Source organism: Dasypus novemcinctus, chromosome X (assembly GCF_030445035.2).
Source record: "Dasypus novemcinctus isolate mDasNov1 chromosome X, mDasNov1.1.hap2, whole genome shotgun sequence".
Lineage (NCBI taxonomy): Eukaryota > Metazoa > Chordata > Mammalia > Cingulata > Dasypodidae > Dasypus > Dasypus novemcinctus.
In genome coordinates this window covers 36,536,188-36,562,412 of record NC_080704.1, presented here as the reverse complement: position 1 = coordinate 36,562,412, position 26,225 = coordinate 36,536,188, and the positions used below count along the sequence as shown (strand labels likewise).

The 26,225-nt window shown below is 35.9% G+C and overlaps 1 protein-coding gene across 3 annotated transcripts in view; it reads left to right on the top strand.

The window, feature by feature from the left end:
- DMD (dystrophin) overlaps positions 1-26,225 on the top strand; it is a 2,676,723-nt gene that overhangs the window by 1,392,919 nt on the left and 1,257,579 nt on the right. For all 3 annotated transcript variants that reach the window (XM_058291720.2, XM_023592525.3, XM_058291721.2), the window contains one exon: positions 1,828-2,022. In XM_058291720.2, the coding sequence (XP_058147703.1) occupies positions 1,828-2,022 (195 nt within the window). The remainder of the gene's footprint in view (positions 1-1,827; positions 2,023-26,225) is intronic.

Here is a 26,225-nt window from a genome sequence, read left to right as displayed (position 1 = left end):
TGAAACTTACATTGATATTTTTAACAGATTCAGAATTTTAAAAATATATTCTGAAGATATCCCTTATCTTGGTCTCTCCTCAAATCTGTCCCTAATAACAAAAACCACTGTATAAACTTACAGGTATAAAATACATGTTAAAAACAATTTTAATTGCAAAATTATATAAAAATGTTATAAGAAATATGCCTGTTTTAGATAACATGGAACTATCTTTCCCGTAGGAGTTAAAGAAGCCACAAATGTAAATAAAGAGCAACATAGTCACCAGTCTAATGAAATGACTGAAAGTCACAATTATTTATTTGATTTGTGTTATTGATTCTAATTGTTAGTCTTAAAGTTACGTGTCAACATTCAAATAGCCTGCTGACTTAATTTTTCTTTTAAATTGCTTGCATGATTAGTTTGGAATGAAGAGATTGACAATTCGGGCTTTAAAAAATCATGGTTAAATACAGAAATGTCCTCATCCAACTCTAGCCCAAGTTTCTACTATCATTTTAAATGTAAAGTTAGAAATTAGAAATGCATTTATCATGAATGGATGTGTATCATGTATTTGGCCAAGATATACTCACTAAACCAAACTTTGCAAAAGGTAGAGGTATGTAATTTAAGCTGTTTTATAATTTTATGAATTTTCTATATCATAAGGAGATGAGAGATATAAATCAGATTCATATCATATAAAATTGAGTATAAAAATCCTGGACCTGAGAAATCAAAAAGAAAACATAATTTGACCGGCTTATAATTTTACTCATCTGTGTGTGAGACTCAGTCTGGTATCCCAAATTCCATTTAATTACAAAACTGAAAAAACAGTATGGCCTTGTCATAAAAGGCTGTGCAGTAATAAATGGCTGTGTTAGTATGCTTATCATCAGAACTTCTCCAGACACCTTGCCATTGAAACCCTTACCTGACCCCATCAACAGGCAGGTGGCAGTCGATCAATTCAAAACAAAGTTACTGGGAGAATAATTTCAATTACAAGAGTTTTGCTGCCTATGGTATAGACAGAAGAGAGCAGAGGTCATCCATCTTTCTGAATTTGTATGCCAAATAGTATTTCTTGCTCTTCTAAGGAAAAGGGAAAAAGGCACTACTGGGAAACTTCACAAGATCTCTGAGTCTCAAATTGCCATCAATCCTGGCACTTGGATCCCAAGTAGGAAAGGTAGACACAGAAGGAGAGGCTAGTGATCCCTTAGATCATCGAGATTTCTGGAGTTCTTTTTAATATATAATTTCCACTATTAGTCCTACTCATCTAGCGCCTTAATTAGCAGCTTAACTGAGCAAGATCTAGCTCCAAAGCAGGGAACATTGTCTGGAATTTGGAAGAGAGTAGTACTTAATACATAAGTATATACCAACCAAAAATATCTTGTACCTCTCTAACCTCAATCAAAATTAGGAAGAAAAAAATATTGGAAAGTTTCTTTTGGGACAAATAGCACAGGTGTTGACTTCCTATCTCACCCCATAACCCAGGTTGCCAGGAAACTTAGAATTAAATTTTAAAAACCAATTGCAAAAATTATCCTTTCCATAGGATAAAATTGCTCTTCTCATGGCCTTATGATTCTTGATCTTCCGTTCTTCTATTCACTGTGCAAGAATGTACATGTCTCTTATACTTCTAACACTTTGGTGACAAAGAGGGCTTATAAATAATAAATAACTTTTACCAGACTTTATGTATTTTTTTATCCACCTTTAGCCCTCTGTCTGCTCTAGACTGGAACCTATATAAACTCGATAGGGGTCTTTTCACTAATAGGAAACTAAAAGAGTTGTTCTGTTGTATATCTATACCAGCACACTGTCCACGAAGAAACAGTGATGGTGATGACTGAAGACATGCCTTTGGAAATTTCTTACGTGCCTTCAACTTATCTGACTGAGATCACTCATGTTGCACAAGCCCTGTCAGAAGTGGAACAATTTCTTAAGGCTCCTGACCTCTGTGCTAAAGATTTTGAAGATCTCTTTAAACAAGAGGAGTCTCTGAAGGTAAAAACAAAGCACTTTCATTTGGATTTCACAAGACAGTCACATTGATCATTTGCTGTACCTCAAAAATTGACATAAATGTATACAGTGAAGGCATTTTGAATTACATATGGAATTCTTAAAAACACTTTATAGGCTGGGTAGCTTTAGAAATGTGTGGTAGAGAGAATGACATAAATTCAAGGAACGTATTTTATTTTTAATTTTGAGAGACTTCCTAAAACAAAGGTATATATAAAGGTACTACTTTTCACATGCATTCAGGGAAGAAAGAACCATTTAAAAGCAAGCTTCAAAAGGGAAAGTTCATTCCCAAAGAATATGTTACTTTCCTTTCTTCTCCCAAAATGGGGAAATTGGATGAGGTTTTAAACTATGTCTATTGTATATTGTTTCGATCTTATATTTTCCATTTATACATTATCACTTTCAAATTAATTTCATTGTCAGTCCTATAATATATGTAATATGTATGGAAAGCAATAATGTATTTTCGTTAAAGCTACCAGATAAGGCTACAAACCAAATGCAGCTTTTTTCAAACCACCAACAGCAAGTGTCTGAATTCTGAACCAAGAGAAAACATGGTGAGGGAATAGGCTATTGATTTTAGAAGTCTGTGTGTGAAGATAAATGAAGGTAGCATCAAGAAAACATACATAATAATGTGTGTCTCAAGATAATTTTTGTGATCATACATTTCATACACAAAATGAAATATTGCAATATAGCCAGAGCTTGGTATTTTCTAATGTAAACAGCATAAGATTATAGACAGAAGATGAGTTTGCTATCAGCAGCATCTATTATCTAAAGCATTTTATACTCCAAATGGTTTCTTGGGAGCTCATTCCCTATCACACATTTGGATGCATATGTATATAAACAGATAAAGGTATTTATTTGTTTTGAAAGTCTGTATTGCAATATCTTGAGTGACGAGTTTAATATCATACACTATATCAAATAAGTTATAAACTTAAACATTAAAATAAAATAAGAGCTACATGGATCTCCGCAACTCGTCTGTCCATTTTAGTATGGTGCTATTTCTTATTTTCTTTGAAGTAAAAGTCAGATCACTTATGAATACAGTGAAGAAAAGTACCTCAATCAGTTGATAAGGGAGGCATGTCAGCATTCCTATCATTATTTACCTTAAGTAATTCCACATGATAGCATAGTTTGTAAATTCCACATTGTCATTCAGCATGTAAATCGCTGCTAATGAGCCAGTATTCATTCCTTCTCATGTTCCTGGAGAGATGGGTCAGGAGAACAGTAACCCTGAACTTATTCAATTGCCTTTTGAATAGCTCTCTCTTCATACCTCTTAACCTGAACTACTTAGAATGCTGGGCCTCCGGTTACGCTCATAGCTACCATTTGTTGATCCAGATATATTTAATTTTATTATAGCTGATGCCAATAGTAATTATATTGATTACTGTGGCTTGTGAAGAAAGTATAATTGCAGGTTTAATTTATCTGGATTCTTGAATCCTCATGAGATGAGTTGTGGGCCTAATTCCATCTCACTCTCAGTGACTCTCCTGCAGGGGTAAAAAAGGGTTTCCTACTTTCGTGCGCTTTTGAAGGGGGATAGTTTTGATCTCATTCTTTTCAATGAATATGTATTTCCTCTTAAAGGTATTCACTATTATCATTTTCAGTAGTAAAAATAGGAAAGCAGTACATAAACTGTACAGTTTCTGGTTGAGAAAGTTTGATATTATATTGTGGTTGATTTTATTCCTGACAGATTTGCTTTAATCAAATTAGAGAATTGTAATAGGCATTACTGTGGTTTAACATACTGTCTTCTTTAAAGTTCAACATAACACAAGTAATGAGTAATAAGTTAAATAATTACTTTAGGAATAAAATATGACTGAAAAAACCCATACAGTTTCCATAGATATATTGAATTGGAAAATTACCTAAACATGTTGACAGGGACTAAGCAGATAAACAACTACTTACATATGGAAAGTTGCATTCAGTAGCTGAACGCTAGCTAAGGCATAGCTGGAGATGAATGAGAATGTAATGTTTCTTCATCTTTCATTGGCAATATTAGCATTGTTAAGAAATTGTGATCATTTATATGTGAAGTTAATATATTCATTATATAGAGGATAGTACCATGATTTTAAAAGAGTAAAATTTTCAAATGATTCTAATACTATTTTAAAGAAAAAAATAATGGTTAATAAAATTTACTAATATATAATCTCTATGCTAAACCATCAAATCTTACTTTAAACGGTCTCCTATGAAAGTATGAACATAAAAATTTTTAGTATCACAAGTTTTATGTTACCAAAAGTTTTTCCCCCTAAGAGCTTTAAATATTTGAAATCTTGTCATGAAAGCAGAAATGATCCATTTAAGAAGCCCCCCTGAAAACCTGACTTCCATTGGTGCATGAGACTCATGGACCTCACCCATCTCCTCTCCTCACTCATCATTCCCTGTACTCTGACAGCTGCCAATTGCAGTTCCTGTGACTTTAACTTGGGCCTTTCTCTAGTCATCCAAGCTCATCAGTTTCAGGGAGTTAAAGCTTCCCACCCCTCCCCCCCCCCCCCCCCCCCACATACACTCTCGTCCCCAGTAGCCCTCAACCAGTAACAGATGGGTTTTGGTGAATAAATGCCACATTCAATTGGATAACTCTGAAGCATATTCCATACTGTGCCCCAGAGTTTCCCAGCAGGATTAAACCCGTTTTGCCCAAAGTATTCACCTGCCTCCTAAAAAACTCTTTTTAGCTTCCTTTCCCTCTCCACTCCCTTACCAGGGCTTCCTGAGATCATTCCCAAGTAAACAACTTGCCTACACATTCTTCTCTTAGGCTCTACTTCTAGGAGAACCCAAGCTAGGACAATTTGGGAAGAAATAACAGCTTATATAGTGTTTTGTCAGCGCATGCCAGTGGAAATCTTGGGAATTACTCCACACTACATGATATGGAATTTTCTAGTGACGGTGCAGCTATTTCACCAAAGAGTTCTTTAGTTGCTCAATTAACCCTCAGCATTGATAAAGGTGAATTTTTAGGACAAAAAAAAAAGATCATGGCTTAGAATTAGGATACCTAGACTTCAACTTTGCACAAAAATGAGAATCAACTTGTATGTAGTGCTTACTGTGCTTCGGGTGCTCTTCTAGTAAGTTCCCTTTATTAACTCACTTAATCCTCCATACACCTCCATTATGTACTTAAAATTATTATCCCTATTTTATAGATGAGGAAAATGAAGCAGTGTAAAATAAACTAACTTACCAAATTTTACACTGCTAGAATAAGTGGAGCAGGGACTTAAACCCAAGCAAAATAGCTCCAGAATTTGTGCTAACAAACCATTATAATTTACTGCCTTTCATGAAGCTGTTTCTGGAATCCTATGCTGAGCATAGTGAAGGTGAATTTGGAAAAAATAAGGTATACTACTGAGGTCTGCCATGCTCAGTTTGTAAAAGAGTCTTGGGTTCTAATTCTAGAAGGATTCATTATCGTTTTATAAGATTCCAGAGAAGGGAGAGAGGGAGGAAGGAAGGAAAAGAAGAAAGGAGGGAAAAAAAGAAGGAAAGAATGAAGGAGAAAGGGAAGGAGGAAAGAAGAAAAGAAAGGGAATGAGAGAAGGAAGTCAGATATGCATCATTTCAATTGTCTCATCTAAACTCCTCATAGTACAGATGCTCTTTTTGAGGTGGATTAAATGATCTGTGATTTGGAAAGCTAAGAGGGTGATGAGAAGCATCAAAGAATGAAGAAAGCTGACAGGTGTGGGTAGGAGATTTTATCCCAGTGTAGAGTTTAGACAGGATCAAAGAGTAAGAGACCTTTTTCAAAGTCAACAGCACTGAGGAGAGCTGGAAGTGAGCTTAAAGGACCAAAGACAGTGTGAAACAAAGATGTTCACACCTTTTCTGACTGGTTCAGCTTCTATGCATAGCTCCTGAGACCCAAAAGGAATTGTTAGGACAAGTTCTAATTGGGGAAGTAAGGATTTATTCTTTCAACAAATATTTATTAAGCTTTTGTTATGTGCCAGCCCACTAAGTGCTTATAAAATAGTGAACAAAAACAATGGATTCCTGCCCTCATACAGCTTATATTTTAGCAGTGGAAGGTAGAATATGAAGAACAAAACAAAACATAAATAAGTAAGTATCATATATTGAAAGGCGCTTCATGCTATGGAAACAAAGAAAATGTAGTCAGGTAAGTGGATACAGAACTAGCAAGGGTTTAAGAGTAGGTGTTGTGGCAGGAAGTGGAATTGCAATTTTAAATAGGGTGGAAAGCATATTTGAGGAAATACCTGAAGAACTTGAGGGAGACAGCCTTGCAAGTTGGGCAGAGAAAATAGTGAGTGCAAAGACCCAAAAGGGGGAGTGTACCTAACTTGATAAAAAAACAGCAAGAAAGCCATAACAAAATGAAGCAGGGGAAGGTAGTAGGGGATGATGTCACAGGGGCACTGGGGGTACAGATTTTGGAGGGTCTAGTGAGCCATTGTCCACTTTGCCTTTCACTCTGAAATGGAAGCCATTGCAGGATTTTGACCAGAGGAGGGATGTGATCTGATTTATGGTTTTTTTTTTTTTTTTAAGATCACACTGGCTGCTCAGTTGTGTTTAGAACTATAGTGGAGCAAGAGTAGAAACAAAGAGACCAGTTGGTGAAGAGATGCTGGTGGCTTGGACCATGGTATTAGAGATGGTCAGATTCTGGGAGTTTTTCAAGGTAGAGACAAGAGGCTTGTATCTGTATTCTCACAGAAACTTGAACATCAGTGTATAACAGATCCATTCTTAGCTGATTTCGGAGCTCAATTAGGGGAATTTAGGTATCCTGAGAACATGGCAGAGGATCCCTTAAAAAATGTAAAATTTCTTCTCATCAATATCTTTATCTTCCATACTCAGGCCTTGCCTTGAAGCAGGGGCAAAAATACTGGAAGTGGGGATCTTAAAACTCTGGTCAAGATCTTCCTCCTTCAGTATCTATTTCATAGCATTTAAACACAGATTTAATAATGCCAGCCACTTGAATAAAGACAAAACATATTCCATGAGCTAACTGACTCTTTTTCTATCTTGATATTAGATATTACATAATAGCAAGGGGCACTGTATGTACAAATCTGAACAAAATATCAGAAAGAAAATAAAATAATGGATGTTTACGTGCACATTGTAATAAAAGGACATGCTACATAAAGGGTTGGATTTTTTACCAATTTAATACTATTACAACAAAAGGATATTGCAGTTTCTCTAAATTAAATAATCATGGATCATATAAAAATCTCAAAAATATTTGAGTTTAACTGCTTTCTAGATTCTACTTAAAATTTTAATAGAAAATATTGGTATATGGAAAATATGACTTATCTACCACCATATTGTAAGAACTGACTTGTGGAACTATAAACATTTTGCATAATGCAAACATTGAGTAATTTCTCTGAGGAAAATTGAGTTTTCTAACTAACACATTTATTCAGTTAGTAATATAATCCCTCTCTTCAACAGCTTTTATGATTTGGGGTTTACTTGTTTGATTTCCTGTTTATATTTGTGAATTAATTTTCAAATATAAATCTGTTCACTGTAAGTTAAATCTTTTTTAACTCATTTCTGTAATAATTCATTTTTTAAATTTCCTTCATAGTAAAGATATTATAGTGATTTACTGCATTATGGTCATGCCCAGTTCATATTTTATTGCTTTAGCGCCATTTTCCTTTATATTTTATACATGTCTCTCTTTTATAGGAAATTATTATTTTCTCCCCACCATTATTTTATCAGGCCCAGCAGTTGTCCTACTTTGACTCCAATGCTTCAATTTTTTCCCAGCTCTCCTAAAATGTACTCTAACAACTCACTCCTACTCTTATTCTCCCAGCAAGACTACTTTCAGAATCCCTTTCCATAGATTCTGGAACTTTGACGCTCAAATTTATAATTCATCAAGCTGGTACAAACTTGGAGGTTGCAATTAAGTTATGAGAAGGTTTTCCTTCCATTCATGAACTACTCAAGCTGTGCTTTGACTAATTATGATGTCATGTTTTGCTCTGTGATACATAATTACAGATTTGTTATTTATGCAAAGGCAATGCATCATCCTATGGAGAAATTTCTTGCCAAGATATGTAGTTGTGTTTAGGAAGTATTTTCTCCATATGTGGACCGTAAACCATAGAGTACAAATAAAAAGAGCAACTTACCATCGAGCCACTAAAAATAACTTTTAAAATTTGTTTAGAAGCTCAGAAAAACCTAATTAGTTAGTACTTTAATGCCATGTGATTGAACACTCTTCTCAATTTGATAAGTCATTCGTGTAGTGCCTAGTAGCGGGATGGGACATAAAGAGGATAAGAATTAGATTTATATAGGGTGTTGCTTTCATCTGTCAGACAAAGACAAATTCCAGACAGTGAAAATGAACTGGAGTTTGAGTCTTTGGAACTCTGATATCTATTTTTCAATTTTAAGATAGATCTACTCCCCAATGGCTGCTGTCACAACAGCTACTAATGGGTTTCTCTAATCCTTTTTTCTTAGAAATGGAAGTCGTGTGCTCTTCTGTTAAACAAGTTGTAAAGTCTCAAGGCACTTCTGATACCTAAAACTGCTTAAAGCTTTTATTTTCATCTTTCCAAAATCTGAAAACAATAGTGCAGGTTTTTTACAAATCTATAAACTTATATGCGTGCATTTAAGTGTATGTATACCCATTTAAATTGGGATGGTGCATTTATCAAGACAATGATACTGCCTCAACAAGAGCAAAAGATACAATTTTTGCCATGTGCAGTTGTTTGCAAAGAGCCATCTACTCCCTCTGACCTGTTCCCTGTGGTGACCAACATCCATCAAACGTGCAACCACTAGGAAGAGCAAAACAGTATCTTGTTTTTCTTGTTCACCACTATATTAAAATTCCTAAAACAGTACCTAGCACCTAGTAGGCACTCAGTGTACATCTGTGAACGAATGAAGGAATGAATGACAGTCTGATAATTCCAGGCATGCAGTCTTTGATCTAAAAGGACAGAGTGATGTTAACCTATAAAGGCCAAGATTACAGAAATAAACAAATAAACTAACTAAAATAAACTCTTTAACATTGTATCCTAACTCATTTAATTCAACCATCTAAGCATATACATTCAAAAAATCTACACATATACCAGAATAGAGATATTTGTTCTGGGTTAGTACATACTGAATTTTGAACCAATCTTTTATGAAAGTTTGTGGCAGAGAAGCCACATATAATTAAAATATTAGTAATATTTTTTTCTAATCAGTGAGTTTGCATTATATGGTATGACAGGAAGTAGCCTAGTGAGGATGACAAAGCCCTGGGTTTGAACCTAAAATACTTAGGTTTAGATACCAAATCTGACTCTTAATAGTTGTGGCCCTGGCCAAGTCACATACAAGTCACATAAGCTTCCGTTTTCTCAGCATTGCAGTTAGGCCAATGATAATACCTGCCCCAGCCTACTCAGCAGTACTATTGTGAAAATAGCGTGATATTATGTAGGATTATGTGGAAAATTCCTGTCAAAATATATATCAGTTTCCAGGCTCACAAAATCCATCTTGCTTCAAGAACCCCGAATCTTGAAACTTGATGTAAATTAAATTTCTATGTAAAGAATTCTAAAATCAAATGACTCTTAAGAATATATCAAACCTTATAAAATTGCATATCTATATGTAAAAAACATAACTTTAAATGAAATGTGAACAATAACATAACATATATATAAAGTTATTTTCAGATTTAGAAAATATCCTACAAGTTTAAAAAAGTTTACAGTAAAAGTTCAAAATACACATAGGCTAAAAAGCATTTGCTTTTCACAAAAAAATTTGTGGGAAAATCTTATATACTTCCAATCATATTCCTTTAGTCTATTTCCAAGGCTAGCTATTATTTTCCCAGATTTCACATAAATTCTTCTATTTATTTTGGGGCCCAACTAAATGACTCACTTTCTTATATTTCTCTTAGGTTCAGAAATGAAAACTCTAAATAGTTCCAAATTTCAATGTGCCAAGGCTTTTACTGAGACCAGGATGTTGTTGTCTAGTTTATATATTTTGTATTTGTCTTGTCTTGTTTTTTGTTGTTATTTTTTCCTGGGGAGATGTGTTTTTTTGTTTGTTGGTTTGGTTTGATTTTTTTTTTCTTAATGAAACACAAAAGTGAATATTCAAAATAAAAAAGAAATTCCACCAATTAAAAGAATTAAAAAGCTGACAAATCCACAACCATTATAAAATTCAGAAAAATAACATATATACATATATTTTTAAATTTTGTATTTATTTTTAAAAGACACTTAGATTACACAAAATGTTACATAAAAAATATAAGGGATTCCCATATGCCCCATTCGCCACACCTCCCACTTTCCCCCACATTGACAATTTCTTTCATTAGTGTGTTTACATTCTTTGCAATTGATGAACACATTTTGGAGCATTGCCACTAAGCATGGATTATAGTTTACATTGTCGTTTACACACCCTCCCACTCAACTCTGTAGGTTTGGCAGAATATATAATGGCCTGTATCTGTCATTGCAATGTCATTCAGATCAATTGCAAGTCCCAAAAATGCTCCCATATTACACCACTTTTTCCCTCTCCCCTACTTCACCTTCAGTGGTCCCTGTATCCATATCAATGACTTAATTTCTTCCATTGCTAGAATCAAAATAAGTCCATAGTAGAATACCAGTAAGTCCATTTTAGTCCATATTTTGTTCCCCAGTTCTGAGCATTCTGGGATGGTGATGCCCCCTCCACCTCTAATTAAGAGGGGGCTTCGTTCCCATATAGCTGATGGATGGGACTTGCTTGCAGCTGTAGACTCTCTCAGTTCCTTTGTGTGGTTTTGTCCATCCTCACCTCCTTGTTAGCTGTCCTGGGTGAGTCCAATGAACTGGAGAGTAGGTGTTGCAACTCTACTGTGGCTCAGGGCCCAGCTGGCACATGGAGAGCCCAAAGATTCAAGTCTTTTGGATGTACACCTACTAACTCTAGCAGTAACTATAGGTTCAAGTTCAAGGAACAGAAGAGGCATGTGTAGAGAAGTCACATCTGAGTTCAGCTCTGTCACACTTGGGAACACATACTGCAAGGTAGGGCCCACTGGCAAGGCACCAAATGGGGAGATGTTTTTTAATGAATTATTTCGAAGTCATTTATTTTTTCAATTCTATTTCTGTAATTTAAGATCCCTTTTTCTGAGTTCAGAAATATGACTTACTATTTAAAAGTTCTGAAGCTCTAAGAAAATAAATGTTTGATCAATAATGCTTTTTTTTGGAATTTTGACTTTTTTATTGTTTATTTTTGTTGTTTTTCTTTTGCCATTTAAAAAAGTCAGTTTGTATCCATTTGTCCTGCTTAAACTAGTAATCATATGAATGTTAAAACTTTAACCTTAAATTCAGTTGAAGCTTATTAATTGCCATTTTGTAGGTCGCCATGGTCAAATACTGACAATAAGGTATGATTCAATCTTGTATCCAAATCTGCTTATTTCTGAATCCTGATGAATATCATTAAATATTCAGGAGGGAGGGGGAATTAAGTTGCAATTGCATGAGCTTGCTTGAAAGAAAAGTATCCTGTCCTCACTTTGTCATTTCCTAACTCCATTCACCAGTGATAATCAATTTTCTTAGATATCCTTGGATTGCTGTATTGCCTTAGAATTTTTTCCATAAGCCTTACCTGCCCCAGCTTAGCCCAGAGCAGGAGACAAACACACCTCACATCAACTGTCAGACAGCATTGTTCAAGAAATCCTGTCAGTGTTCCACCATGGGGCAGCCTCACTGGTCATAGCTCCACAGGGGCCCAAGCTTCCCACAGACACTTCTCAAACCTCTCTTTCTCCAGGGTCCTTCCCCCTCTTTCAAGGCACTAGCAAACAACACTCAAATTCCTGTTTCTTTATTATCCTGAGACCTTTGGGTCCCTTTCTCACTTCTTTCCCATCTTGTTTCAGGGCCTGAGATAGGGATTCACTTTCATAATCAAAAAAGGCCACCTAACATTAGTGGTGGCCAATACGAAATTGGAATATAGACTCTAAGCTTTATATCAATGTTAAATTTACTGTGCTTGATTAATGTACTTAAGGTTAGTACTGAAGTGAATGTTATTGTTCGTAGGAAATACACATGGAAGTGTTACGTGTTCAAAAGCATGATATGTACAACTTTCAAATGCTTCGAAGATAGATAGACAATAGAAAGATAAGGCAAAGTGTTAAAATTCAGTGGATCTGGATCTCTGGGTGGGGTGTATGTTGGAGCTCTCTATATGGCTTTTGTGTTAATTTTGCTACTGTCCTGTGAATTGAAATTATTTCAAAATAAAACATTTTTTTAAAAAAAGCTTACCTGTCCCTCTGCTTAATGGCATAATACTAGTTCTAAAAAAATTGTAAACATAAAATATCATGCATTTAAGTTTTTAACTAAAAGAAAAGCACTTGCTTCCACACAGTTCTCCTTTGCCCTGAGTAAGAGCCAGTTTTTCTATCAAGATTTTCTGTAAAATGATTTAGACAATGTGCACAGCTTAACACATGTACCAATCACAAAATGACTTGTGAAATCACTTTCAGTTTAGTTGGTATTATTGGACTAGAATTGTTGTCTTTGAGGAATACTTGGGGCAGTGAAGTGCAGATTTTTGTTTTTATTTTTTTCTCATTGATGCTCTGTGACATCTGGGAGACTGGGGCAGAAATAATTCTGAATGAAGGACTGTGTTTGTTGCTAGGTGTCTGAGGTACTCTGAGGGAGCCATGGGGAAACTCTGCCAGGAAATGCAGATGGATGGTTATTCCCCTATTTACTCTAACAGCTAAATAACCAGTAAAAGTAAAATAGAATAAACAGGGAAATATCTGAACAGCTCAAAACATCTGCTGGGAACTGAATGCATTTCTGAAATGATTCAAGAACAATGTAACAAATCTTAAAGGTTCAATGATTCCGTTCAAATTGGATTTTCATAAGCAAGTTAAAATTCAGAGCTTCAACTCAACTTTTCACTTCAAAACAACAAATATTTATTAAGGCCAAGTACTCTACAGGATCAGAGAGGAATATAGGATGTGATCCTGACACTCTGATAATTTGTAACATTAACTGAAGATACATGCCATAATTATAAAAACAAGCTGGGAAGTAGTAAAGACAGGACAGACTCTGAGCCAAAATATATAGTATAAGGCATGAATGTAACTGGATTCATGAAGAGGAGCAAGCAATGTAGAAATCAGAAACAGAAGAATTTAAGGGAGGATTGTGCCCGTTTTAACTGCCTCCTATTCACCCCGCTGGTCAGGCAGGGATTCCTACTCTAGGGTCATGGGGATAGCACCCAACACTGGACAGCAGGTTATTAGTCGCACATACTCACAGCCCTGGGGAGAGGGCACTGCTCCAAGTGGGACCACATGGGGTTACGCTCTGGAGCAGAGTAAACAAGCAGGGTCTGTGGGAAGATTTGTAGTATCAAGAGGGTTGTTGTTATGGGAGGAGCGGGGTGAAGGGGGTGGGGGGTATATGGTGACCTCATATTTTTTGACTGTAGCATTAAAATAAATAAAGACAAAAAAAAAAAAAAAAGAGGGTGGGGTGCCCTGAGATTACCACGGAAGGATGTGATTGGTTAGTTTGAGTAATTCCCCAGCCTGGCAGCGTAAGCAGGCTGGCTTATCCTGCTTATACTCGGTATAAGCAGGAACGGTGTCTGGGCCTTTTAATAAGGAGGATTGCTTGTCTAGGGGACCTGATCCGTGGCAACAAGTAGGGTAGGCCTTTTGAGGCCCTGCCAGTTTCACCAGATTTCAAGGCAGCCCATAATATCAAGCTTTAATTTTATTCCTCACACAACAGATCCTTAGACTGAGCTTTGAATATTATTGGAATGTGGGCAATACTCAAAATTAACACTTATTTGTTGTGTACCAGGACTTTGAAACAATTCTATGAGATAGGTACTATTATTATACCCATATTCGGATAGGGAAACTGAGGCACAGAGCACTTGAGTAACTTGCTAAGGCGAGATAGTTTTGTCAATAGCATAGCCGGAATTCCACCCTGCATATTCTAGCTCTAAAGTTTTTGCTCTTAACACTGTACTATACAATTTCTTGTTGTAGAGAAGGTTTCCAAAGGTAGAAAAAACAAGTTAATACAGGAAAAAATTTTTATCACAGTGCTACGTCTGAGGGATAATAAAGAGATTATCTTTCCCAAACTGAAGTGTCTTTGTTGACAAGGCATTGAGAGATCAATCTGGATAAAAACTGTGGATCCAGCTTTTTCTGGAAGCTTGAGTGCCAGAAACATAACCTTGAAATTGGTGCAAAAAGTTACAGGCAGGATTTTGCTCAGGGAGAAACCTGAAAGTCGTAGGATCAGTTGTAGATGGGAAAAACTAGAGGTAAAAATTAATTAAGGTGATATTTGTGTCCAGCCTATCTAGACCCCTTTAAAAACCCTACCCTAATCCAGTTCAGTGTGTCAGGACTCACATTACTAAAGTGTTTGTGGTATGCCAAACATCCTAGACCACTCACTTTCATCTCTTGGTGAAAAAATAAAAATCATGACCTGGATTTTCACATACATGTTTCTATCTGGCTACTCGAACACTCTAATTGGTTAAGAAAGAATTTTCTGGGAGGTGTGTATAATCCCACAAAACCAAGAATCTCTGGCTGAGTTTCCACCAACCTATAGTCCAGAAATGGAGTTCTCTGCCTATGCTTTCTTTTTTGTTTCTCTTGTTTCTGGTAGCCCACAAACACCTTGCTGTAACCTGACATAGAGTTACCCATTAATGGCCGAGCTGCTGCATCTCCTGGATGCTTACTCTGTTGCATACCAGCAGTTCTTCTATGCTACTCTCTTGATATCTCATGCATTCCCTTTGCCACCTCTAGCCAACAAGATTTATTAGTGTCAGGGTGATATTTATGCCATAGGAATGGCTAAGATTGTGCACACAGGTGTGTGAGGAAAAGTGGGCTGGAAAAGGAACACGGAAACTGATGCATTTTTGGGGGCGACTGTGGATGAAGAATAATAAATTACTCCCCATTGACTCCCAAATGTATATCTCTAACTGAGATTTCTCTCCGGAACTCTTTCTATATATACATATTCAATTGCCTCTTTGATATCTCCACTTGGGTGTCTAATAAGCATCTTAAATTCAGCATGTGCAAACTGAGCTAATATTAAACTTTGCCCACTTGCCTGATCCTCCTGCAGTTTTTTTTCTACACTATAGTTAAATGACAGATCAACTTTCCCAGTTTTTCATGCTGAAAATCTTAGTTATACTTAAATCTTCTCTCTACCAACCCACATACCATCTGCCACCAGATCTTATGCCCTCTACCTTTAGAACGTATCCAGAATTCTACCTTGCCCTCACTTGGCTCCCAATCACCATCATCTGTAGCAAATGATGATGGCAATAGTCTCCTAATCCATCTCTTTCCTTCTGCCCTTGCCCACATAGTCTATTCTCAAAACAAAAAGACTGAGGTTTCCTTTTAAAAGAAAAGTTAGATCTCATCACCCCTCTGCTCAAAACCTTCTCTCCCTCAGAATAAGCGCCTTCCTTGATTTTTCCACCCTGGTCTCTCTCTGATCTTTTCCCTGGTACTCTCCCTCCTGTACTTCACCCACAATCACCTCCTTCCTATTCCTTGACCCCTCCAGGCACACTGCAGTGTCAAGGCCCTTGCGCTTGCTTAGCCTGCCTGGAATGTTCTCCTAATTCTTCTCCACATGGTTCACTCCTTCATTTTTTTTTTTCAGGTCATTACTTAAAAATCATCTTAGGTCTTTCCTGACCCCCCCAACCCAAAATTTTACCCTCCACTCCCACCTTTCATGTCCCCATTCCCTGCTTTAGTTTTGCTCCTTAGCACTTATCACTATCTAGCTGTTTACTCTTATATTGTATTTGTTTCCTTCCTCCCTTCATAGAAGATGAGATTCATGAAAGAAGAACTTTGTCTTTCAGGTTCAATTCTGTATTTCCAGTATCTAGAATGTGCCTGGCACATGGTAGATTGTCTACAAGCAGTTTCTGATTGAATGAATGAAAACTAAAATATAGTTCTCAGAAAAAGTAGAGAGAAATGCAAGAGATAGCATAATTAGGGAAGACTAGGGAGGAGAGGGATGTGTTTTAAAGACTATACTTCAGAGTAAAGAGCGCTAAAGGAAAGTGAAAAGATGCAATAAAGGAGCTATTAGTGCACCAAGAGATAGAACTTTCCTTCAAGAATTATAGGTGCTTGCAGCCATCTGCTGACATGAGTCATGCCAAGAAATGAAATGTGAAGACTCACTAGAAAGCAAATTTATCATTTCTTTTTTTTAAAAAAAATTAAATTCAGTATACTCCAAACCAGAATATCATTGATATATGCAGTTCACTTTTAAGGAAAAGTATACTAACACCACTAACAATTTAATATTTTATTACAAGTTATATTTTCATATATTTGACCCTATATCTTTTCAATTTTAAGAGGTTTTTTTTTTGCTTTTTGAAACTTTTTGACTAGGAAGACAATAGCAAATTTTGAAGTGAATATTTGTAACTAAGGACAAACTCTTTAAAATTGAAGTCAAATGAGCAGATTCATGTTTGTATACAAATCCCATGATCAACCAATTTTTAAAAATCTAACCTTGGGAAGAGTTGTAAACTCAGAAATATCTGCTTCAGCTTGACTCCTTGATGTGAGATACACCCCTAAAGAAATCAATGCATGATACACCTTCTTATTTATAGTAATTGAGTTCTGAAGTTTAAGTAAGAGATGAATTGTATTTTATGTTTTGGAACTGTGAGATGCCCATGTGTTTGTCATAATGACAGAAAGGACAATGGAAGTGTTGCTATTTAAAATTCTAGAAATCGTATTTGAGCTTTTCTTAGTATTTGCAAAACTAATAACTTATCTATAGGTAATAACATCTATTTTTAAAAATCAGTAAGTTCGTTTAAAGTTGACCTTCATCAGAATTGATTAACAGTAAGTTCACCTTATCAGATATAGCCATCCCCTTCCCTGGCCCTGTTTGGTTTCTACAGTATTTACTTTGACAACCATAAAAATAGGTTTACCATTTAGGTGGGTAACGACAAGCTTTGTAATGAAACACTCTAACAGCAAGGGAGTAGTTGTTGCTTTACATTAACTGGAAGAGAAAGTAAACAGCAGAAATCTGCCCCTTATGATAGAGAACAGAGCATAGTAAAACTTAAGTGTTACTTGACACCTTTAACTCTACCTGATTACTTGGCAAATAGGCCCGTTGCTCATCTCCTAGTTAAATTGTCTGTAGTCTATAGTTTTTCTTTTTAGCCTATTATTGAAGGCATTTATACACAATACTTAAATAAACAGAGTACTTTCCGGTTCAGATTATTTGTGTTCTGAACCCCCACTAAAAGTCAATTCACTTCTTAAAAGGAAATTCAAGTTTCTAAATATTTTTTTTTGTCTGAAAGTTGAGGCTTCATGATTATATATGTGTTATCGATAAACTCTTATTTAAACAAACTTTTTAATGAAAAATATGAATTAGAGCAACAAGGTTCTTAGACTTCTCTTTTTCCTTGCTTGAGATATCTGGCTTTCATCTTTCATTAGTGAAAGATACTTCACTAATCTAATTTTTCTCCCTTAAGAGTTTATAAATAAAGGCCTTATTTAACGTATTTGCTTCTGTGAACCAGACTCTCAATAATGCTATTTTTAAAATATTAAGGACTTAAATTGTTTAAACTCATGTACAAATGCCTTACAGAAATTAATATTTCCTTTTACAGGAAGAGTGGCTAACAAACATCTTACAGAATTGAAATGGGCTGGGGGAGGTCAATTTATAGGGATATGTCAAAATTAAGAAAGTAGTTGACTAAAGAGTGGGTACTTCATCATTTTGACATATTTTCAGATAAAATAAGGAACTTCTCAGGGACAAAAGTGGAAATATTATATTCTGTAGTGATTCTAGGGATTTTTCTATCACCATAGCAACACGGGAACCATGGTTTCATTTTTAGAGGGTCAGAAACTATAAAGATCACTTATTTCTAGACAAACTAGAATAGTAAAAAGCTGTAAGAGATTTCATCTCAGACTTTAAACTATGGAAACTGCTACAGAATTTTCTTTGGTGCATGTACCATTTTTCTGTGTGCAATGCCTCAGGGACACAAGTATGTGCAGGGACTTTAAAAAGGATTTCCTGGACTCCATCCAATTTTGAGAGCATTCTTTGAGAATGCACCAAGGAGCTATTATCTAGATATCCAGGGAGTGTGACATCTCCTGCCCCAGTTTTTGCTTTTTGCTTTTCTCATTTAAGATAGAAAGTTTTCCTACTTTTGCAATATGCTGCCCAGCATGGCCAAAACCATTCATAACTCGATTTAGAGCAAATCTACCATTTTCCAGAGAATTGGGAGCTCTCCAAAGATTCGGATTAAAATCAGGAAGCTTTGCAAGCTCAAATCCTCAGAAAGCAAACTATACATATAATATGTGTGTGGTGTCTCTCTCTCTCTTTCTCTCTCTCTCTCTCTCTCTATATATATATATACACACACACACACACACACATATATCCTGACATAAAAGCAAAACTAAATAACATTTATTCTAATGGGAGATCCTCCTTCCCTTCCATTGCACCCCCCACCCCTATCCCTCCACTCCCTACACAGGACCCATCTGTAGCTACACATTTTAAGAATTTGGACTCCCAAAGTACAGATTATAACTGGTACCCAATACAAATTACCATGCCTTGAGTGGAATCAAGCAGAGAAATTGTCAGATTCTGAACCTATACATATGGGCTGGAAGCCAAGCTAAGATGGAATCCATAGCTAATGGCATCATGAGTTGAACTAGATCAAGTGCTGGTGAAATCTGGCTGCCCAAGTCAGGCAAGTTAACAGAAGCAGCAAAGAAGTCAAGTTGGTGTATGTTTCTGACACCAGACCTAATCATGCTATGTGTCCCACCCAAGGTTCCAGACTCAGAGTCATCAGGAGATGGGAGACAAATTTTGCCAGGTAACTAAAATAAAACAAAGAATATAAGAGACATGCTTGAGTCCAGTGTACTTTAGGACATTGAAAACAGGTACCATATCCACTCTATCTTATTTTTCTTTAATAAGTGATTTTTGTTTTATTAGTACCAAACTTTATTCCAGTAAGGAAGTGGCTGATGCCAATTAAAGCAAATTGCAATGAAGTACTAAGCTATTTTCACTAATGACCTCCTAATTGACACAGTTGACTTTTCATTACTCGTCCTTCTAGAAATCTTAGCTACTTTTGACTGGTCTTTTAGTTCCCTCCTCCTTCCAATATTCTTTTCTCCCTTGGTTTTAAATACTTGAATCTTCTGGTTCTCCTCATATGTCTGATGGCAATTTTCTTTGGGCATACTCTTCTCCTTTTGCCCCTGTTTTCCACAGTGTTCATCCTTGTGTAACTTGTCATCTCACTATTTTCATTCTGCAAATCCCTTTCTGAGCAATTTTACCATCTCCCATGCTTTTAAACAATACCTATATTTGAATGACTAGTGCTTTTGTATGTAACACTGGTAGAAGACAGTTTTAGCTTGCATTCTCCAGGATAAGTAATTTCACAGTGATTTCTGTGTTGCCATGTCCTCCTTTCCTTAGTATGGTAATACTTTGCCTGTCAGATGAGTACTCTTACCACTGAGTTAAATTAAGATGCTTAACTGAAAAACAAAAATGCCTTCCCGATACAAGGGGTATATGGACTGCAGAGAATACCTTGAATTTTAAAAAAAAGATCCTCTTTCTCTGACATTTATTTCCCTCACCCATAACCATAATGTCTTTCATGTCTCTGAGCTGATGTGCAAGACCTGGGAACTCACTTGCTTTCTTTTTAGGTTCCTATTGTAAATATTAACTTGCATACCTTACCTCTGACATGAATATATATCAGGGCTTCTATAGCTTAATCCTTCCCCAACATGAATTCTTAGAATGAGGCAGAAAAGCCTCTTAAGATCTACCCATCCCCCTCTGTTACTGCCCACTCTGACTTCTAGAGTTTGCTTTCCTAGCCTGCCTTTTGGGGAGCTACAGGCTCAGCAATTACCATTTCCTATTGGACTTAGTCTTCAACTCATAGATAGTTAAAAATCCTGCCAAATTTTGCCTGGCCACAAGCAAATATATTATTTGTATTGGTACTTGTTAAGTTTTTAAATCTCTATTTATTTACCCTCATAGGAAACATGAGATTTCTGGATCAGACAAACATATCACTGATTACTCAAGAGTCTCGTAGTACCAGTTCCCCATGACCCACATCGCGATGCCATAAGAGCCATATGTACATCTGAATGTGCAGGAGGCACACCACAGAAGAGAAACCCCAAAATTATGACTACCAGAGCTTCTGCAGGGCAGATGGCATATCTCCTCAGAGAGATACACACGCAGGGAGAGAGAGATCAGTTGATTGACTGATTGACTGATTTTGCTCTGGGATGTAAACAAATCCTGCCCAGGGAGAAGGGAAGGTCTCTAGGTACATTATATTTGGTATGTATGTTAGAATTTGAGCAAAGGGATCGGGGAGAGCTAAGTTTCCAAACTGCTCTAGAGCAATACACTACCTCTAATCTCCAAGCATGTTTTCTGTTTAATTCTCCTGTAATCTTCTTGCCAGTGCTCTTTGCACATAAAGCTAAGACCATGTAGAAACATGAAAATATGAAAATATGTATGGTCCCACAATAGTTCTCATTTGATTCTCTAAATCTGATGTCAAGTGCCTATTGACCATCTACAGCCTGACCCCACAAAGAATTCTCAAAGTGATCATGTCCACAGCTGAACCCATACACCTACACAGGCATGTATGCAAATAACCTGTTCTCCCATCTGAAATCCTCTTACTTAGTGCCATTACTGACCATCTGAACCCCTGAATTAGAGACCCGCAACTCCTTCCTCTTTTTCACTCCAACACAGTCACTGATTTCTGCCAAGTCTACTTCATAAATATCTTTCTTGACTCAAATATAAATACCGACTAGACACTTCATTATAGTAATGATTTTGTTGATTTTTGTAAATATGATAATGGCATTGTGTTCCTTGAAAACATTTCTTACATATTAGAAGCACACACTGAAGTATTAATGGATAAAATGATCTATCTATTTGGTTCAAAATAACCCATTTGAAGAGGTGAGTGGGTGAGGTTATATATGAAACCAGGTGGTCCCTGACTTCATAAAAGTTGGTGGTGGATGATAGGTTCATGGGGATTCATTGTACTATTTTTCTACTTTTTTAGATTTGAAATTTTTAATTGTGGTTCCCCACTAGCTACTTAATTACATGCAGAATTTTGAACTTTGGATTCAAAGCACATCATTAAACATTTCCAACCTCTCTTTGCTGACCCATCTTCCCTACATTTCCAAAGAGTCAAACAAGTATTACTTTATGGGCCCTGCCTTTGTGTGTGTGTTACCAATTACCTAGACTATCCTTCCCACTTACACTTCTCAGCTATGTCTATCTCAAAGTGACTTCCTTCATGAAATCTTTTCTGAGTCTGTGCCCAAATATAATATGGGTTCATCCCTTTTCTGAATTTTCAGAAAAGATTTGGTACCACTTAGATCATTCATCTTATTCTTTCTGGTTATCTAGCTTCTAAATGTTATTTTTTCCTTCAAATCTCCAACCAACCACACCCTCCACAGCTGCCAATAGGATTCATCTAAAATTTCTTAAAAACCAATAAATGAATAAATCTATGCTTCACCCACATTTGCTTTCCCTGTACTCTACTTGAATGTAGAAAAAGCTCAATAAATGTTTTCTCAGATGAATTGCCTATTACAATTCAAATAAGCAAAATAACCAAATTCATCCTAGCAAACCTAGCCAAATATGTCATTTCTAGCAAACATATTTGGGGATCAATTTTCTTTAATGATTTTAGTATTTATATAATATATTTGTGAATTTACTCATAAATCTAATGCAGACAAAAATCAATGGACTTAATTCATGAGATACATTCATTCATTCATTCAGTCGACAAATAAACATTAGGTTCCTACCATGTACCAGGCACAGATTTTTAGAAATATTTTTTATTAGAGAAGTAATAGGCTTACCAAAAAATATCATGCAGAAAATACAGAGTCCCATATATACCTCCCCCTATTATTATTAACACTTTGCATTCATGTGGTAACTTTATTATAATTGAAGAAAGAACATTATAATTGTACTGTTAAAGACAGTCCATAGTTTACATTAGGGTTCAGTGTTTCACAGTCCTCTATTTTTTATAAATTTTTATTCTAGTGACATATATACAACTTAAAATTTCCCCCTTTTAACCACATTAAAATACAAAATCCACTAGTGTTATTACACTCACAGTGTTATGCTACCATTACCAGCATCCATTCCAAACTGTTTCCATCAGCACAAACAGAAATTCTGCACCAATTAAGCATTAACTCACCATTGGCTACCCCCAACACAGCCTCTGGTAAACTGTATTCTAGTTTCTGACCCTTTGGATTTGCTTATTCTAATGATTTCATATCAGTGAGATCATAGAATATTTGTCCTTTTGTATCTCACTTCACTCAACATGGTATCTTCAGGGGTCATCCATGTTGTTGCATATATCAGAATTTCAATTCTTTTTATAGCTGAATAATATTCTATTTTTCTGTAAATACGACATTTTGTTTAGCCATCCCTTGGTTGATGGACACTTCATTTGTGCCCACTTTTAGACAACTGTGAGCAATGCCACTATGAACATTCTTGGGCAGATACCTGTTCCAGTCCTTGCTTTCAGTTCTTTTGGTTATATACCTAGCTTGAAATGGTAATTCTATACATGACTTTCTGAGGAACTGCCAAACTATTTTCCACAGTGAGTGTAGAATTTTACATTCCCCTAACAATGAACAAGTGCCCCTATTTCTCCACATCCTCTCCAACACTAATTTCTCTTTTTTTACTATAGTAACTGTACTAGTTGGTGTGAAATGTTATCTCATTGTGGTTTTCATTTTCATTTCCCTTATAGCTAATGATATTGAGCATCTTTTCATGTTTTGTTTCAGACATTTATATATTTTCTCTGAAGAAAATTCTGTTCAGGCCTTTTGCCTGTGTTGTTATTTTTTTTAATTGGGTTGTCACTTCATTGTTGAGTTGTAGGATTTCTTTATATATTATGAATATTAAAGCTTTAATGGATATGTGGTTCCAAATATTTTTTCCACTCTATAGCTTGTCCTTTTACTTTCATGGTCAGGTCTTTGATGTACAAAATTTTAATGTTGATGAGGTCCCATTTATCTATTTTGTCTTTTGTTGTTTATGCTTCAAGTGTAGAGTCCAAGGAACCATTGCCTAATACATGGTCCTGAAGATACTTCCCTGTATTTTCTTCTAGGGCTTTCATAGTTTTGGTCCATATATGCAGGTCTTCAATCCATTTTGAGTACATTTTTGTATATTGTGTGAGGTAGGGGTCCACCTTCATTCTGTTACATCTGGATATTCAGTTTTCTTGGCACCATTTGATTCGACTATTCTTTCCCCATTGAGTAGATTTGACACTGTATTAGTCTGCCAAAGGGATGCCAATACAAAGTACAAGAAATCTGTTGGCTTTTAGAAAGGGTATTTATTTGGGTAAAAGCTTACGATTATAAGGTCATAAAGAGTCCAACTCAAGGTTGCTTTGTTACCAAAGTCAGTTGCCGTGTGTTGGAGAAAAATGGTCCCTGGTCTCTTCAAGGGTTCATCCTTCATCTCTGGGCTTCCTCTCTCTCAGCAGCAGGCTGGCATAGGTGTTGTGTCTCAGGACATTCTCTTTCTCCTGGCATAAGACTTGTTTCTTTCTGGGTCTTCTCAGTTTTTCTGTTCTCTTCCCAAGGTCAGTGGCAAACTATCAGGCCAGTGGTCATCTCTCCCAGGATCAAAACTGAGAGAGCTTTCTCTTCCCATGTGTATATCTCAAGTGAATTTCCATTTTATTTTAGAACCACAAGGGGGTGAGAACTCAACCTGAGGAATGCCCTGTTGACATGGTTGAATAAAAGAAAGTCCTCAAAGCGGTCTTAACAGGGAATCTAATCAAGGTTCCCTCAACTGAATCTAATATAATCAAAGGGTATTACACCCAGAGAAATAGAACAGTTTACAAACAATCTTTCTCTTTTGGGGATTCACAAAAATAATCTCAAACTGTCCCAGGCATGCTTGTTAAAAATCAATTAGCAATAGATGTGAGGGTGTATTTCTGAATTCTTAATTTGATTCCATTCATCTACATGCCTGTACTTGTGCATGTACCATGCTGTTTTGATTACTGTAAGTTTTTTAGAAGTTTTAAAATTGGGAAGTGTGAGTCCTCCAACTTCCTTCTTTTGGAAGGTGGTTTGGGGCTATTTGGGTACCCTAACAGTGCAATATAAATGTGATGATTGACTTTTCCATTTCTTAAACAAAGGCTGTTAGAAATTTGATTTGGATTGCATTGAATCTGTAAATTGTTTTAGTTAAAATTGATACCTTAAAAATAGTCTTCCAATCATGAACATGGCATGTCTTTCCATTTATTTATGTCTTCTTTGATATCTTTTAGCAATGCTTTGTAGTTTTCTGGGGATACATCTTTAAATCCTTGTTTAAATTTATCCCTAGATATTTGATACTTTTAGTTGTTATTGTAAATTGACTTTTTTAAAGATTTTTTCCAGTTTTTCATTACTACATTATAGAAACACTTCTAATTTGGGGGTTAGATCTTGTACACTGCCACTTCAGTGAATTCATTTATTAGCTTTAAGAGCTTTATTGTGGATTTTTCAGGATTTTCTGCATATAGAATCATGTTATCTACATATAGGGAAAGTTTTATTTCTTCCTTTCCTATTGGATTCCTTTTATTACTTTTTTCTTGTCTAATTGCTCTGGCTAGAACTTCCAGTAAAATGTTGAATAAGAGTGGTGACAGTGGACATCCTTGTCATGTTCCTGATCTTAGAGGGAAATCTTTCAGTTTTTCACCATTAAGCATGGTATTAGCTGTGGGTTTGTCATACATGCCCTTTATCATGTTGAGGAAGCTTCCTTTAGTTTCCAGTTCTAAGAATTTTTGTCAAAAAGAGGTGCTGGATTTTGTCAAATGCCTTCTCTTCATCAATGACATAGTCATTTTTTCCCCTTCATTCTGTAAATTTGGTGTATTACATTAATTGATTTTCTTATGTTGAACCACCTTTGCATAGCTGAGATAAATTCCACTTGATCATGGTATATAATTCTTTTAGTGTGCTGTTGGGTTTGGCTTGCTAGTATTATGTTGAGGACTTTTGCATTTATGTTCATTAGAGCTATTGTCTATAGTTTTCTTTTCTTATGGTGACTTTATATAGCTTTGTTATTAGGATGATGTTGGTCCCATAGAAGGGGAAGATAGTGTACCCGACTCTTCAATTTTGTGGGGACAGTTTGAGCAGGATTGGTGTTCCTTCTTCTTGGAATGTTTGGTAAAATTCACTAATGAAGCCATCTGGTCCTGGACTTTTCTTTTTGGGAGATTTGTGGTTATTAATTCAATCTATTTACTTGTTATTGGTCTGTTGAGATCCTCTCTTTCTTCTTGAATCGGTGCAGGTATTTCTGTGTTTCAAGGAATTTGTCCATTTTCTCTAGGTATTTACCTTGTTGGTGTACAGTTTTTTTATAGTATCCTCTAATAATCCTTTTTATTTCAGTGGTGTTGGTATTACTGTCCCCATTTCATTTCTGATTTGAGTTTTGTCATTCTAGGTAAAGATTTGTCAATATTATTGATCTTTTCTAAGAACCAAATTTTGGTTTTGTTCATTCTCTTTTATTAATATTTTTTATTTTTTAAAGAAGCTTTAGATTACATAAATGTTACATAAAAAATATAGGAGATTCTCGTAAGCCTCACTCCCTCCCACTCCCACACTTTCCCACATTAAGAACGTCTTTCATTAGTGT